Below are 15,724 nucleotides of genomic sequence, written 5' to 3'. Positions count from 1 at the left end.
GTTAAGGCTTCACCCCCCCTCCTTTTCTTCCTGTGTTTACGAATAAAATGTATAGATTATTTTAGAAAATAATTACTTAAAACCAAAGAAGAAAAATGTAACGGGCTTCTCGTTTTAAATTATGGAGAAATGATAGAGTTATTACCTGCAAAATAATTTTAAAAAGAAACAAAATTAGAATATCGGATGCGGGCATTTTAGCTTTAGTAATTATCATTTTTCTGGACAATTGACTATTTTTAAAAAAGATTTCTCAAAATATAATCGATTACTTTAGACGCGAACATGCTGTATATTGTCTGGCTTGAAATCGACTACTTTCTAGATATTGGCACTATAGATTGATATAGGCACTAAATATCGGCCACGTAGAAAAATTGATACCTTCACTAGCAAAATTTCAATCTCCTATATGCAATTTGTTAAAAATATCTTCTCTTATCATTATTAACAAGACGTTATATCCATTTGTAATCAATTTAACTGTTTTGATTAACCATATTATATTATATATATATATATATATATATATATATATATATATTAAAAGCTAATTAATTTCCTAATTTTTATCTTAATTTAATCCATATTAACTGAATTCTAAATGGTTCTCGTATTTACTGATCGAATATCGAATTATTGATTTGAACTTTTAAAATTACAAAAGTGTCATCTCTCTTCGGCCACGACTCTGCTTCAAAAATGTGCGTATTTACATATTATATATATATATATATATATATATATATATATATATATATATGGGTAAGAAGAATCTGATTCAATTTTAGGTTGAACTAAAATGTAAAAAAAAGCTGTTTATAATAATTAAAAATAACAATAATTAATAATAATTAAATAAACTTGATAAACATTTTTTTTAACTTACTGCCGCATTAAAAGTTTCAAAGAATATTTAATAATAATTTTAATTGAGCAGTAAAAAAAGAACTTGTAATAAATATAATTGAAATTATTTTTTAAGGCATTAACTCTTAAATTATCATTATTTTAGTAATTTTAATATTTGTTATTAATATTTAAATTCAACTGGATGAAAATAACAATTGAAAATAGGGAAGGTAATAAAAGTTAATATCGAATTTCTCGAACTGTTTTTAATACATTATTTCTTTTGATATGCTTGATTTAATATAAGTCTCGCTATCAGATATCGTTGAAAATGCAGCAAAATGCAATGATTTTAGAGCAATTATAGAAGTACTTCTGGGAATAAAGCGAGATGCCAGGCAAAGAAAATTTTATTTTATTTCGGGAAATGTTATTAATACAAATTTCAAATGAAAGACTTGCATTTTTCAAATGTTGCATTGATTTCTGTGAAGTTGTAAAAATATAATTAATATTAAAGAGTAGAAATGAAAATATTTTCTGCTACAGTTATTAGAAAAAAAATATTTATAAGCATTTCTAAGCAATTTTTATTTATTTCAGAAAAAAGAATTTTTAATTGAATTTTCAAATTGATAGTTAGAAATCAGCTGCATATCTTTGCAGCACCACATATATTATACACTATTGCAGGATGTAAAACAATGTTCACAATGGAATACAATATTGTTGAATATACAATAATATAATATCGTACAATATTGTACAATGTATTGCAATATACCTGGTGCGGCATAAACTCGTGCAAAATTAAAAAAAATCACAATAAAAAAAGTAATGCTCGAAAAAAATTGCGGTTTGCGGGAATACGTTCAGAGAGCCTTTCGATTTCGTTATTTTCATTAAAAATATATTTGAAAATGACCGATAGATGGCGCTCACACTGTCATACCGAGACGGTTTATGCAAATAAGGAAAACAGAGCACAGTAACATTATAGTACATTTTATTTTAAAGCAAAAAATGCTCAACATGACCTCCACCACAAGGTAGTAAGCAAGTGAGGCCCGTAAATACGCCTATTACAGCTGCATGTAACATATCTGCAGCGATGCCACTAACGGCCAATTGAATGGCATCTTTCAGTTCCATCAATGTGGCAGGAGAGCCCCGGTAGACACGAGACTTCAGGTATCCCCAGAACCAAAAGTCCGCTTTAGAAAGATCTGGTGATCGTGAGGGCCACTCATTCTTATCACTCTGTCCTCTGCTATCACTTTGTCCGCAGTGAATATGTCTAGGAGGACGTCTTAACGGAACTGGCAACGTGGGGTGGGGCACCATCCTGTATGAAGGTGACGCACGTCTTTGCTGCAAAGAAGGCATAACGTGGTCTCGCAAAAGCCTAAGATAACATTCTGCAGTGACGAAACAGGTTTTCCAACCGGACACAGGACAACGCTCTTCAAAAAAGAAAGGGCCTAGAATGAAGGACCCAGTGAAACCGCACCAAACAGCATGTGCAGAATGTACGCACGGGGGTTTGATGCTGCCCAGATACGGATGTTTTGCGTATTGACTTCACCATGCAATGAAAAGTGGGCTTCATCTGTCCACATGATGTTCAGTAACCATTGTGGGTCACGTTCCATGTGTGCGAGCACCCATGTTGCAAAGGCTTGTCTTTTCTCGCAATCTGCTGGTAACAACTGGTGAAATGCCTCTATCTTGTACGGATGCAGTTTCAAGATTTCGTGCAGAATGCGTCGGATCGACCGTTTCAGGAATTCCTGTTATTTTACCTGCTTCACGTGCACTGGAACTCCCAGTTGAAGTCTCGACTGCCACATTTCTCATGACCCTTTGGATAACAGGGGCATGGTCAGCGCTGACGGATGGTCTGCCACTTCGTGGACCATCCTCTAATCTTCCCGTTTTCTCAAAATGGTGAACTAAATTTAATATCCCATTCAATGAAATTGGATTTTTTTTCGCATTAATTCCTTTCACCTGCCGTTACTATCGCTCCGTTTTATAGTTTACCGTTCTTATAGAACAGTTTGACCACTAATGTTCAATCCGGTAGCGATAGCATGCTAATGGCGTCGAATGACAGATCTATTTCCAGCCTTGTGTTTTATAGCTATACTGATTTGCTTAAACAGGCTCGGTATGACGTGTGAGCGCCATCTATCAGTTATTTTTAAATACATTTTTTAATGGAAATAACAAAATCCAAAGGCTCTCTGAACATATTCCCGCAAACCGCAATTTTTTTCGAGCATTACTTTTTCTTTATTATGATTTTTTGAAGTTTACACGAATTTATGCCGCACCCGGTACTATACTGATTGGGTATAAATTACTTTAATCGCAGTCAATGTTTTTTTTTTTTTTACTTTTGAAAGCCTGGCGGAATTTACTAAATGCAAATATATATATATATATATATATCCTATCATCCCATTCTTTTGTGAAACTTTAAACATATGCTCATTTATTTGAATTAGTAATGAAAAAAATGATTAAGGTTTTATCATTGCAGCGTTAAAGTTCCAAGTTAGACTTAGAAAACTAATTTTTTTCAATAAAAATCGTTTTCTATGTTAAGTCTGCCCATCATTTATTCGAATTCTTTTGGTTTCTAAACATTTATTTTATATACAAAAAGTTAAGATTTTAATTTTTTTGACCGGAAGTACTGCTAGGTTTGTTTGTGTATGAATGTATAGCTACCTACGGCCTCTGTGTGAATGGGGTGGACGGCAAAGAGAGCAGACGACACGAGACTACTCGTCCCAGACGAAAAATGCAGGCACAATCTGTAAAAAAGAAAATATATATAAATATAATCAGTCATATGGAAATATGTTAACAAAATGTATCTTGTATGGAAAAACTATGCATCTACATAATAAAAAAATGCATAAAATTATTGAAAATTAAACCAATTTTTGATTCTTTTTATTTCTTTACAATTATTTAAGATTTATTTTACGGAATTTTATAGACAGACAAGATCTATCATGGACAAAGAAAATAGCTGAAAAGTGAATTGCTTAAAATTATGATAGCAAGGATAGTAATATTTTTTCACAAGCCTTAAAAATATTTGCATGAAAGAATATTTGTTGTTACTAATATTCCCTTAGAAGCATATTTATTATTACCAAAAATGGGTTTCCAAGTTTTACACGAAAATAATTAGTTGTTATTAAAGGAATATTAAAAAAATTCAGGTGAAAATATATTTATTGTTTATAAAAATGAACTTATCAAGAATCACATGAGAATATATATATATTTTTTTTATTAAAATGTCTTTCCAAGGTTAGCTTGAAAGTATTTTTATAATTTCTATAAATGTATATTTGAGATTCACATCAGAATACTGTTTATAAAAACGACTTTCTAAGATTCACATGGAAAGCTGTTTATTTTTACTGATAATGGCTTTACAAGATTTACTTGAAATCATAGTAATTATAATTATGTACACCTTTTTCATGATTTACATGAAAGCATAATGATTAATATTATGTACACCTTTTCATGATTTACATGAAAGCATAATCATTAAAATTATGTACAGCTTTTCATGATTTACATGAAGGCACAATCATTAATATTATGTACAGCTTTTCATGATTTACATGAAGGCACAATCATTAATATTATGAACACCTTTTCATGATTTACATGAAGGCATAATCATTAATATTATGTACACCTTTTCATGATTTACATGAAGGCATAATCATTAATATTATGTACAGCTTTTCATGATTTACATGAAGGCATAGTAATTATAATTATGTACACCTTTTCATGATTTACATGAAAGCATAATCATTAATATTATGTACAGCTTTTCATGATTTACATGAAGGCACAATCATTAATATTATGTACACCTTTTCATGATTTACATGAAGGCACAATCATTAATATTATGTACACCTTTTCATGATTTACATGAAGGCATAATCATTATCATTATGTACACCTTTTCATGATTTACATGAAAGCATAATCATTATTATTATTTACACCTTTTCATGATTTACATGAAAGCATAATCATTATTATTATTTACACCTTTTCATGATTTCCTGGAAAGCATACTCATTATTATTATGCTTTCTATATACCTTTTCATTATTCACATAAGAAATTCAGTGGACATTTTTCATCTAGTAAAAGTTTAATATTGCAGACAGAAATGAGTAAAACTGGAATGGGTTAAAACATTAAAATAAACGATCAAATTCTAAGAACTATTCAACAAGTAACATTATATTCCTGAAATAAATGAAAAATTTTATAAGTTGAAGAAAAATATTAACGAAAAAAATATTAGGAGCAAAAAATCATTGGATATTTTAAATAATACTTTATTCAAATAAAATTATTTTTATTAAGAAAAGAAAATTTCTTTATTCTGTCAATTCGTGTAATAAAAATAAATATTTAGAAATTCTGTTTTTTTTTTTTAAATTTAGTTTTCTTCAACACTGAGAAGAAATCCTTTGAAATAAGATATTGCAGAGTTATTCCAATATTTTGCAAAATTATATTGATAGCAATAAAATAACATAACATTATGAATGTAAATTCTTATCAACAGAATTCTTCAAACTTCCAATTTCTCGGCTTACTTCATTTACACTTAGATAACAAGTTTATCTGAACTCTATTTTTCAAATATAAATATTTGATTTTGAAATAACAACATATAAAATATAATTTATAGACGATACAAATAAAAACATAGTAATTTTGGAAAACGTTCAGCTTTCAAATTTTATTAAAGCGTCATCTACACTCATTATGTTTACAATCTCCATACTTTTATCAATGTTTATTAATGCATTCATTTCATCAACATAAAGTACATATGACATTAAAGACAAAGACTAATTTCAAAATAGTTTTTCTATGTATTTGATGAATTACACAAATAAATAGATGCAGGCACGCAGCTTAACTCAATAATAAATTCATATCATTTTTTAGACTCCTGTATATTTAACCAATTAGGTCTCACCTTCACCGCATAGCCACGAATAAATAATGCAATTAACTTCAAGGCGCTATTTCTCACTAAACGCCATAATATTAATTATTCTAATGTATCCTAAAGTAGAAATTTTTTATCTGTTGTGACTATTAGCAATTCCATTAATGGAAATGTACAGTGTATAGCTCGCTTAATGAGGTAAACAGAAAAGTTACAAGTGTATAAATTACTGCACGAATGTAAATCCCTGATATAATTGGAACACACATGCGGAGTTTCACAACAAACAAACTACGAAAATTATTTTATTTATATAAACATGTTGCAGCTGAAAAATACATATACAATGTATTGATGCATCTGGAACTGGATACTTAGTGTAATAATTAAAATTTTCTGCAGGTTATTATCTAATTATCGGTCTCTATTAATTGAATTTAAAAGAGTTTCTGTTTTCAAAAATAGTTTTACAAAGGAAGGGTGACTAAGAATTATTTTTCTTTAAATATTTAAAATTCGATACATTGGTATAACCGAAGATAAATAATGGACAATGTTTGTATGCGAAATTCGAAGGATTCTCTCATGAAAATTAATTTATCGGTAATACAATCGAAAAACAAAGCTCCGGGAAAACTTATTTATTTTTATTTTTTTATTTCGTATAAAAGAAGCAATTCATTTCAGCATTAATTTCAAAGGCAATTTACATGTTATTATAAAATATTACGTAAATTATGCTTTGAATAGGCTAGATTTCTTTGGCATCTCTATCTCTACTAATAATAAATATGAATGTATTTGTATCTGTGCGTGTATGTATGTATACTGGTCTCTACAAGTCAAACCGGTTGAACTACAACTATGAAATTTAATAAATATATAATTTGGAGGGAAGGAATAATATGCACCTAAAAGCGGTTTTGTTGAAATCATAGTTAGAATTTTAATTTAAAAAAAATAAACTGTATTTTTACGTTTTCTCCTAATAATTTTCGAAGCAATAATTACAGAAAAAAATTTTTGCACCATAACAAAATGTGAAAAAATGTCTTTTTAACTATAACAATTTAATTGCCGTATTAATTCTTCTTGAATTTTAGAAATTGTTTTAAAACATGTTGCTTAATTTGAAACAATAGATTATATTATTTCTTGAAATTTAAACAGCTTTCAATAATTTCATTAAATATTTAATCACATGATTTTCTTCCTTTGTTGAAAGCTAAAGAAAAAGGATGCTGTTTAAAAGACGAATAAAAAGTTAAGTTATAATACCATGAAAGTTAGACGATGCATAAATTGTACATTTAGTAGCTTTGTTATATCATGGGATTACTTTTCATTAGATACGTTCTTGTATTTAACCATTATTTAATTAAGTGTATTATTTAACTGAAATATGAGCAATATCCCCTGCGAACCACTTGGTCACTGAAAGCGATTAATTTAACCCTTTAAAGGGCCATTTTTTTCTAGTCATATTATGTTAAAATATTTTTAGGCTTGAAACTAGAATAAGAAAAGAGATTCATTTAGCTTATAGGATACATTTAATTTGATTAATGAATTAATTTGGTTATTTAATAATTAAGTAACAAATCAAGACACATCATTTTGTCTGAGATAAAGAACTGAAGCATCTAAGTTTCTGACTTACTAAAAAAATTTGTCAGCACTGATGCCAACCTACATAATTTCATACAAAGATTGATAAATTTGGTGGGAATCATACTTCCCACGGCCCTAGAAAGGGTTAAAATGATTATTAGAGTTGTAATAACAGAAGGTACTTTAAATGTTTTCGAAAGATGGAAAAATATACAAGACAATATGATTTGTCTCTAAAGATGATATTTAAATTTTTAATTACTTAACTGAAATAGAAAAACACCGTTATAATGTATGAATATTAAATTTCACTAAAGAATTAAAAAAAAAATACAAGGTGATTCAAACCTCTGTTCGGAACATTCAAGCTGATAATGCCTTAGGCTAGATTCATTGATCTATATTTTATATCTAAAACATATATCTGTATATTATTACAAAATGCCAATCTTAATTATATAGCAAACATAATGGACATACAAAAAGCGCATTTAATATCGTCGCATTCCACGTGAGTTTAACACAGTTCTTAAAATAATGAAAAATATTGTAGTAAAATATATTTAAAAATATGTTTGAACATTTCTTGAAATTATAGAAAACAAATTGTAAATAGACATAAAATGCTATCAATGAAAAGCTAATTTCTTTTTAATTTAAATTACGGTATGATACGAAGTTACTGAAAGAAAACATTGAAATTGAATAAAAATTTAATCATAATTTTTAAAAACTTTTTTTTAATGTCACCAACTACTCAAGAAGAAACTAGTACATACTTGTACTATGTGCTACCATTCATAGTTTTACGTTATACGATTTAAACTTTAGAGCATTGCTTTTACGATTTTGAATCATGTATATCACATTACGCAGTTTAAAGATAATGTGCCTGCGTATAATTATTAACATGATAAAATAGTAATATAATTAGTAATGCAATACAATTAGCGATACAAAACGATTAGTGAGTGATACGATAAACAATGCAATGCGATTTTTTATATTTATTTTAATGTTTTCTTTTAAGTTCTGAAATGGCGAATCATTTATTTCATTTCTTTTTCGGTCATACATAAATTACAATTCATGAAAACGGAAAAGCTGAGATAAATTCAAATAAGTGAACTCAGTAGAGAAGAAAATAAACTAAATTTTCTCAAAGAAAACACATCTGACGAAAGCAGCGTACATTACTAGTCAGAAAATATATTTTTTTGATTACTTAAAAGTTAAAACAGAAAATTACGATAATTTTATCTAGTATGAAGATAATAGCAGTTTATACAGTCCTGTCAACTATAACAACTCCTTAAAAGTTGTCATGGTAACAGTTTTAAAGTACTGTCATCTGTAAAACTAGTTTGTATTCATTTCACGTTGATATTATTCCTTCTGTAAAATTATCCGAAATTAAGTTAGGCTTACAGTTATTATATAAAAACAGTTCAAAATGTTCGATTATGGTTCTTCATTGTTTATCCTACAAAAAATGCTACTAATGTAAGAAAGATTATAAATATTATTTACGCAAAATAATGTAAAAAAATTAAGCCAGCGAAAATGATCTCCTCGAAGCTATTTGCATACTCCTTAAGAAAGGTGTTATCCCCCCCCCCTAGCCTTTCCTTCATAAAAAAGTTACAAGCTTTGATTGAGGCTGTAAAAGCCACGAATACTTTGATTGTTATTATCAGAATCCCGCATATGAACGTTTAGTGCTTCATAGTATAACCCCAAAAGGGCTACATCGCCTCGCCAGAAGGCATATAGAAAGACTTGAATGGCGGTCCGACACAACAGCAACACTGGCGGGAGCTGTGGTTGAGTCCTAAGGGCCGTCACCGGCCACGGTACAACCCTTCCCTAAAGAAGTACGTCTCGTTATCGATGGGAGGAGCCAGACTCCCACCTTTTCGTGTACCCTATGAAATACCAGAAATACCACCATACCAGAAGTTTCTCATCCTCAATTACGAGGTGCCCCTTGTGGGACTGCTTCTTAGTATTCTTAGTATAAGGAAGAAAATCGATATGGGGCCTTTTTTTTATCGATAGATAAAAACTAAAAAGTGATAGCGAACAACAATTTTAGTAACAACATTCTCAAATTATATTTGGCAAAATTCCTGCTTTTTTAAAGTTATTGCATTTGCTTGCAAGTGAATGGGTGACTACCAGACTATCAACTTTTTAATATATTTGATTGAAAATTTGATACAAACTTACAGCTTAGACGCAAAAATGTGTTTGAAATTTTATCCAGCTTATTCTTTCCGTTTCATAATTATTATTCTCCCTTGCATTCAGATAGTCCAATTCGCAGACTTCCTATAAACGCATGTCGTTCAAAATGTGATAGAAATCTACATAACTTCTGTAAAGACAACATATCAAATTTCATAATTTTTATCTAGTTAAGAGGATTTTAATTGATTCAAATCCTCTTCACAAGCGGACAGACAAAATACCGAAAATGTATTTTCCGCAACCGAAATGTATTTTCGAGTTCGATTGTTTTGACTAGTGCAATTTTTTTTTTTTTTTTTTTTTTTGCATACTTAATAAAAATTATTTAAACAATGAATCATTCAAATTACCAAGATTTATTAAAAATGGTGAAACAAGACTGTGATGAAAAAAAATGTTCCGTCTTATTTATTATTTATTTTAACATTGGAATGTGGTTTACAGATTTATTATTGACCATTTACATGTTTTTTTATCAATGGATTTTTCAAATACAATAAAAAATGCAATTCATACACTTGCTTTAATTCTAGTTTAAAATTTTAATTCATTAAAAGGTTTATATAATGTATTCTACTAAACTATTCGCTTAAATTGATTTGTTTACATGCATTTCGAATAACTGAATTTTTAGATTTTAATCTGAAATTAAATGGAATTATGAAGTAATTTAAAAAGCAGAAATATGCGTTTTAATGCCTAAAATCCTCCTATATTATCATAAGAAGACGTCGCAAATAGGATATGTCATCTAATTATGAAGTTAAATCGTATACCAGATGATTAAGTAAAGCGCCATATGACAAATGTCCGTATGTATATCAGCTACGGTCTTAAGTTATGTTCTAATGCAGTTTTTTCCCCAACAAGGTGCGAATAGATATAATAATATCTTAAATAGTGCAGATAGAAAAATAAAATTGAATCAACCAATGCGGTGTTTCAATATGGTAGTGGTAACTAAGTCTTATTTATTTAATTATTTGCCACTTAGATATTCTAGTCTAGTCAAAGGATATTAAACATGGCATGAGTAGGTGGGGAAAAACACTTTTGTAATGAAATACATCGAAAATGGAAGTAAATAAAAAAAATGCATATAAAAAGAAACAGACATAATATAAAAAAATATAATTTAATTAAAAATTACATAATACTAATACTAAAAAAAATGAAAAAATAACAAAACATGTAAATGAATAAAATACTAAATATAATTGATAAAAATATATATATACGCATGCATTAATTTATTTGCCTTATCCGAAAGGAATGGATAACCATGGGTATTTCGCTTTCACAAACTAAAGCAGAAAAATAATTTAAAAAAAAAACATATCTAGATTCCAATTTAGAAAACAATAGAAACCTGTATATGCCATATAATTTTACTTAGAAAAAGGAAAAACAGAAAAAATAATATAGATTAAGTGTATCAAATGAAAAATGTAGATTAGATATTCAAGGAAAGAAAAATGATATCTATAATCTACTTAAAAAAATAAAACTATGTCTGAAATAAAATTTAGAAAAGAATAAATAAATAAATTTTGTGCTTCAAATGAAAAACGAAATGATGTTTGTATTATTCATTGGAATAGTCGGATTATATAAAATTATTGATTTTGGAAAACATCCTGATTTTAAAAATAACATTTTTGAATTATTCTGTTTCAAAATTAGTTAAAAATTTTTTGAAGGTTTATTTAGAGAAGCTTTTTCGTGTGGGCGCAGTCAGAAACGAAATAATTTACGTTTCTTATTTTTTTCAATTTCGTGGTGAATCAAAGATTTAAAAACCTTTGAAATAATAAAGAAATGCACCATGGTCAGTAGGAAATTACGTTAAAAATATTACTTTGAAATATAAATTTTCCATCCGTAAGTCATTAAATATTTAATATCGCTCTTCGAATATGAGTCATTATTTATTTGTTATTTGTTTCCAGTCTTCTATTTTCACTTAATTTTGAATTTGATGCAAGAATAACGAGCCAGGATATCCATTTCTCCTCATAGAATAATCCATTTTTTGACACGATGTTTCTCGAATTAATGGGCAACATTCCAGACAATATTATACCATCACCCACCCTGCCAGTTATATATATATTATTAAAAAATTCAAACATTGATTTCATTGATCAAGAGATGATTGGGAATAGGTAAAAATATTGATTTTACAATTATTAAAAAAAAGCTCGCAATAAATTAATTACTGAACTTTACAACAATCTTTGAAAGAGATGCTGCATTTGAAAATGCATACAATAAACTCAACATCCTTATCGATTTTGAATCCGACCACATATACTTTCAGATTGGTTGCTTGAGTACATGAGGTTACGTTTTGATCATTTTTATTTATTTGATATTTTATTAGCATTTATGCAATTATAAAAATCTCAGAATTGTTGAAGGATTGTTAAAATTACATTCATCTGGGAAAAAATCCGTTTCTTCAAAAAAGATAGGTAATATGACTAAAATGATATTATTTCGACTAGTTACAAACATAAATTGAATAATTTTTTTATAAAGCCATTAATAAAGAAAAACTCCTCCAAATTTCAACGTAACATTTCTTTATTTTTAGAGGTAAGCGGGAGAATAAATATTGATTTATTGGCGAAATCAAATGCGTTAGAAGGAGACACTCGGCAAAAAATTTAATTATTACATGATTAGAAGGAGCCATTTGATATCGTAATACATTTTATTCTCTAATAAAAGACTTATTTAAAGCGTTTTATCGATTTCTTTTCCAGACAAACTACCTGCTTTCTATTTCTGCTATTTAAACAAAGTTCGTATACTGGGTTTCACTAACAATGATTAAACTATATAACTGATAAACTATACTATATCTAAGTTTCAATCTCAAGTTACATTTATACTCTCAAAAATTATCTTGATGATAAATAAGGGAGTCTGTTTTCAGTACAACTAACTATAAAGCCCTTTCAAACTGTCGCCATCATCATCTAAAGCATTCGTTCCACAAGTTGAAACGTAATGCGGAAAAAGAAAGGAAGTATAATAGCAGGGGATGAGACATAAGACGGGATCCTTTATTGTGAATCACGTATAGACATTATTGTTCCACAACAATTTGGCGAAAACTATTCCTAATAAAAGCGCCCCATAACCAGCCCCGAAACGATAGACATTTTTGTATCATTTAGGAGTCGGCTCAATTTACAGCCGGGGCGCACTCCAGGCCGCATTGCTATGGGACTCGCGAGTGGGGCTATCGATTCCCTCCACAGGAAAGAGAGAAACAGAAATAGAAACAGAAAAGGGCGTAAAACGGAACCCAAACTCGATTAATGCGAGCTCCCCCGCGGGCAACAAATGCTGGTAATCGTTTTTCGGGTGTGTTTTAATCTGCTTAATTTAAATTATCCAAATCCAAGGATATTCGTTTCTGGTAAAGCAGAACACACGAACAACTTCAACAAGAACTAGGGAGATCTTTGAACATATGTTTTGTTTAATATATATATATATATATATATATATATATATATATATATATATATATATATATATATATATTATATATATATATATATATATATATATATTTTACTTAGATACGAATAAGTAATTGTAAAATAATTGAGGCATGAGTAATAGGATCACGGATAGAGCACCAAGATGCCACCATTTCCAACTAGCAGGAGTACTCAAAGAAGGCAGGAAGGGTATCACTCTGTTATGATTCAGGTCCTGTATTCTATCTAGAAGACAATTTAATGTTTACAATATCACTGGCTGCATATGTTCCTCTTCTCTGCATTACACCCTCTGACTTGTCCACAAAGGGAAATAAATGTCAGTTTACATTTTGATATTTCTAGTGACAGAAACTTGAATGAATATGTGGTATCCCATTACGTTTCGACATGGATATGCCACCATTTTCAACTAGCAGGAATACTCAAGAAAGACGAAAGAGAATTATTATCGTATGATTCAGGTCAGAATGGACATTAAGATAGAAGACAATACATAGTTTACATTATATCTGACTGTATATATACCTCTTGTTTGCAATGTTCCCTCTCGCTAATTCACAACAATTACAGAAACAAAATAAAAGTGAGTTCAAATTTTGTCTATTTCTAATAATAAAAGTTGGAATGAATTTAATGTATTTCTTTACGTTTCGATTTGGACAGCCGCTATTTTCTACCAGCAAAAATACTCAAGGGAAACCAGAAGAGGATTACTATCTGATAATTCAGGTCAGAGCAAACATGAAGATAGCAGACAATGCATAGTTTATATTATATCTGTTTGTAAATATATCTCGTGTCTGCATTACTCCCTCACACTATACCATAATAATAACAGGAGGAAAATAAAAGTCGGTTCAAATTGTTTTGCTACTTCTGGTAATAAAAGTTTGAATAAATCTGTCGTATTCTATTATATTTCCACGTGGATAAGAGACCATTTTCACTGGCAAGGATGCTTTATGAAGATAAGAAGTGGACTAACATCTAAAGATTCTTATTAGAACGGGCATTATAAGGATGTATCGTGCATGATCTAAATTGTCTTACTCTATATATCCAATGTTTTTGTATATTTGGTCTTCAACTGATAATAATAACGACTGGACATAAATAGACATTAAATAGATAGATAAATTTTAGTTCATTTTAGTGATAAGTGTGTAATAAGTTATGTTTTCTTTCGGGTTCATTGTAGCTTATATAATATTCTAATGCTCATATTTAAGAATCTAAACAAAGAAGATTTGCCTTTTCTCTAGTTACCCTCTCATTCCAAAAATCTAGTACTCCCGAATGCTGGAATGCCCGAGTTTTTCTAAATAAAATTCATTTTATCCCCCAGAATATGAAAATAATATCGTGAGAAAAATATCAAGCAGATTTTTTTAACTAAACAATTATATGAAAACATACCTACAAAACGGAATAAAAGGAAATATTCTCTCCGATTTTCATGCATTCATCATTTGACAATCAGACAGCAATTATCTCAGACTGATCAGCAAATAGCATAGGTTTAAAATGAGATAGTAAATCTAATGAATATACACCAGCCCTTCTTGCAGGACATACGTTTTCCAATTGGGATAAAGGCTACTTGAAAACCTTTTTATATCCGCCAATATCTATTTTTATATCCGCGATAATCGACATATTTATTCGGCAAGTTCTCATTCGTGTACATGTTATCCACCCCAATCTATTGACAAGATATCATATAGAAAATTTTATATTTATCTATACTGCAATGTAAATAAAGCAGAATATAGGTTTTTGAATAGCCCTTCTTTCTATTGACAAATTTACTCTCAATTTAATGGAAATATATATTTTTCAGTAAAATTCATATACCAAATTGCATTTGTAAATTTCTTTGCTTTTTCTTAATTACCTTGGCCATTCATAAAAGTAGGCCAGTATATATAGCATACCGTATAACGAAATTTGTTCAAAATTTGCGATGAGTCTATCATTATTTCTACGTGATGATTATCAAAGTTATTATTTTGGATTTTCGATGGAATATTACAGCTAATTGATAATCTATGTTTATTACATACTTTTAAAATAACCTTTTGGTTTTTTTATCTCTTCTGCAACGATTGCGATATTCCTTCTTTATATGTAAACTGTGTAAAGTTGTTACACTTTGGAAGCTGGAATCAAATTCCCCATATAGTATTTTTTACGAATTTGTGATATTGCTTCCATGCGCAGTAATTGTTCCAATTAAAGCGATGGTTTTACAGATGTAGCAAAGACTGTTAAATGGAGGATAAGTCAATGCCCCCCTCTCGCTTTCGCTACAAACTTGACAAATTTGGCGCCAAATTTGAAAGACCAAAATATATTCGAAAATCTTGGTGATTGCTTGTTGAATTTCAGTGTTTGTTTTAGAACATTCGATTCCCTATTACTGTGCCAATAAAATGAGGAGGCACATAAACGAGAGTGATTCAGCAGTCGA

The 15,724-nt window shown here is 29.2% G+C and overlaps 1 protein-coding gene across 1 annotated transcript in view; it reads right to left on the bottom strand.

Moving 5' to 3' along the window:
• The window catches only part of LOC129963973 (protein O-mannosyl-transferase Tmtc3-like), a 334,865-nt gene that overhangs the window by 123,006 nt on the left and 196,135 nt on the right, over positions 1-15,724 (bottom strand). The window contains exon 5 of the mRNA XM_056078611.1: positions 3,593-3,674. Coding sequence (XP_055934586.1) covers positions 3,593-3,674 — 82 coding nt within the window. The remainder of the gene's footprint in view (positions 1-3,592; positions 3,675-15,724) is intronic.

The sequence above is a fragment of the Argiope bruennichi genome, chromosome 3 (genome assembly GCF_947563725.1).
Source record: "Argiope bruennichi chromosome 3, qqArgBrue1.1, whole genome shotgun sequence".
Classification (NCBI taxonomy): domain Eukaryota; kingdom Metazoa; phylum Arthropoda; class Arachnida; order Araneae; family Araneidae; genus Argiope; species Argiope bruennichi.
Note: the sequence above shows the minus strand (reverse complement) of the source record. Positions and strands in the feature narration are given on the sequence as shown.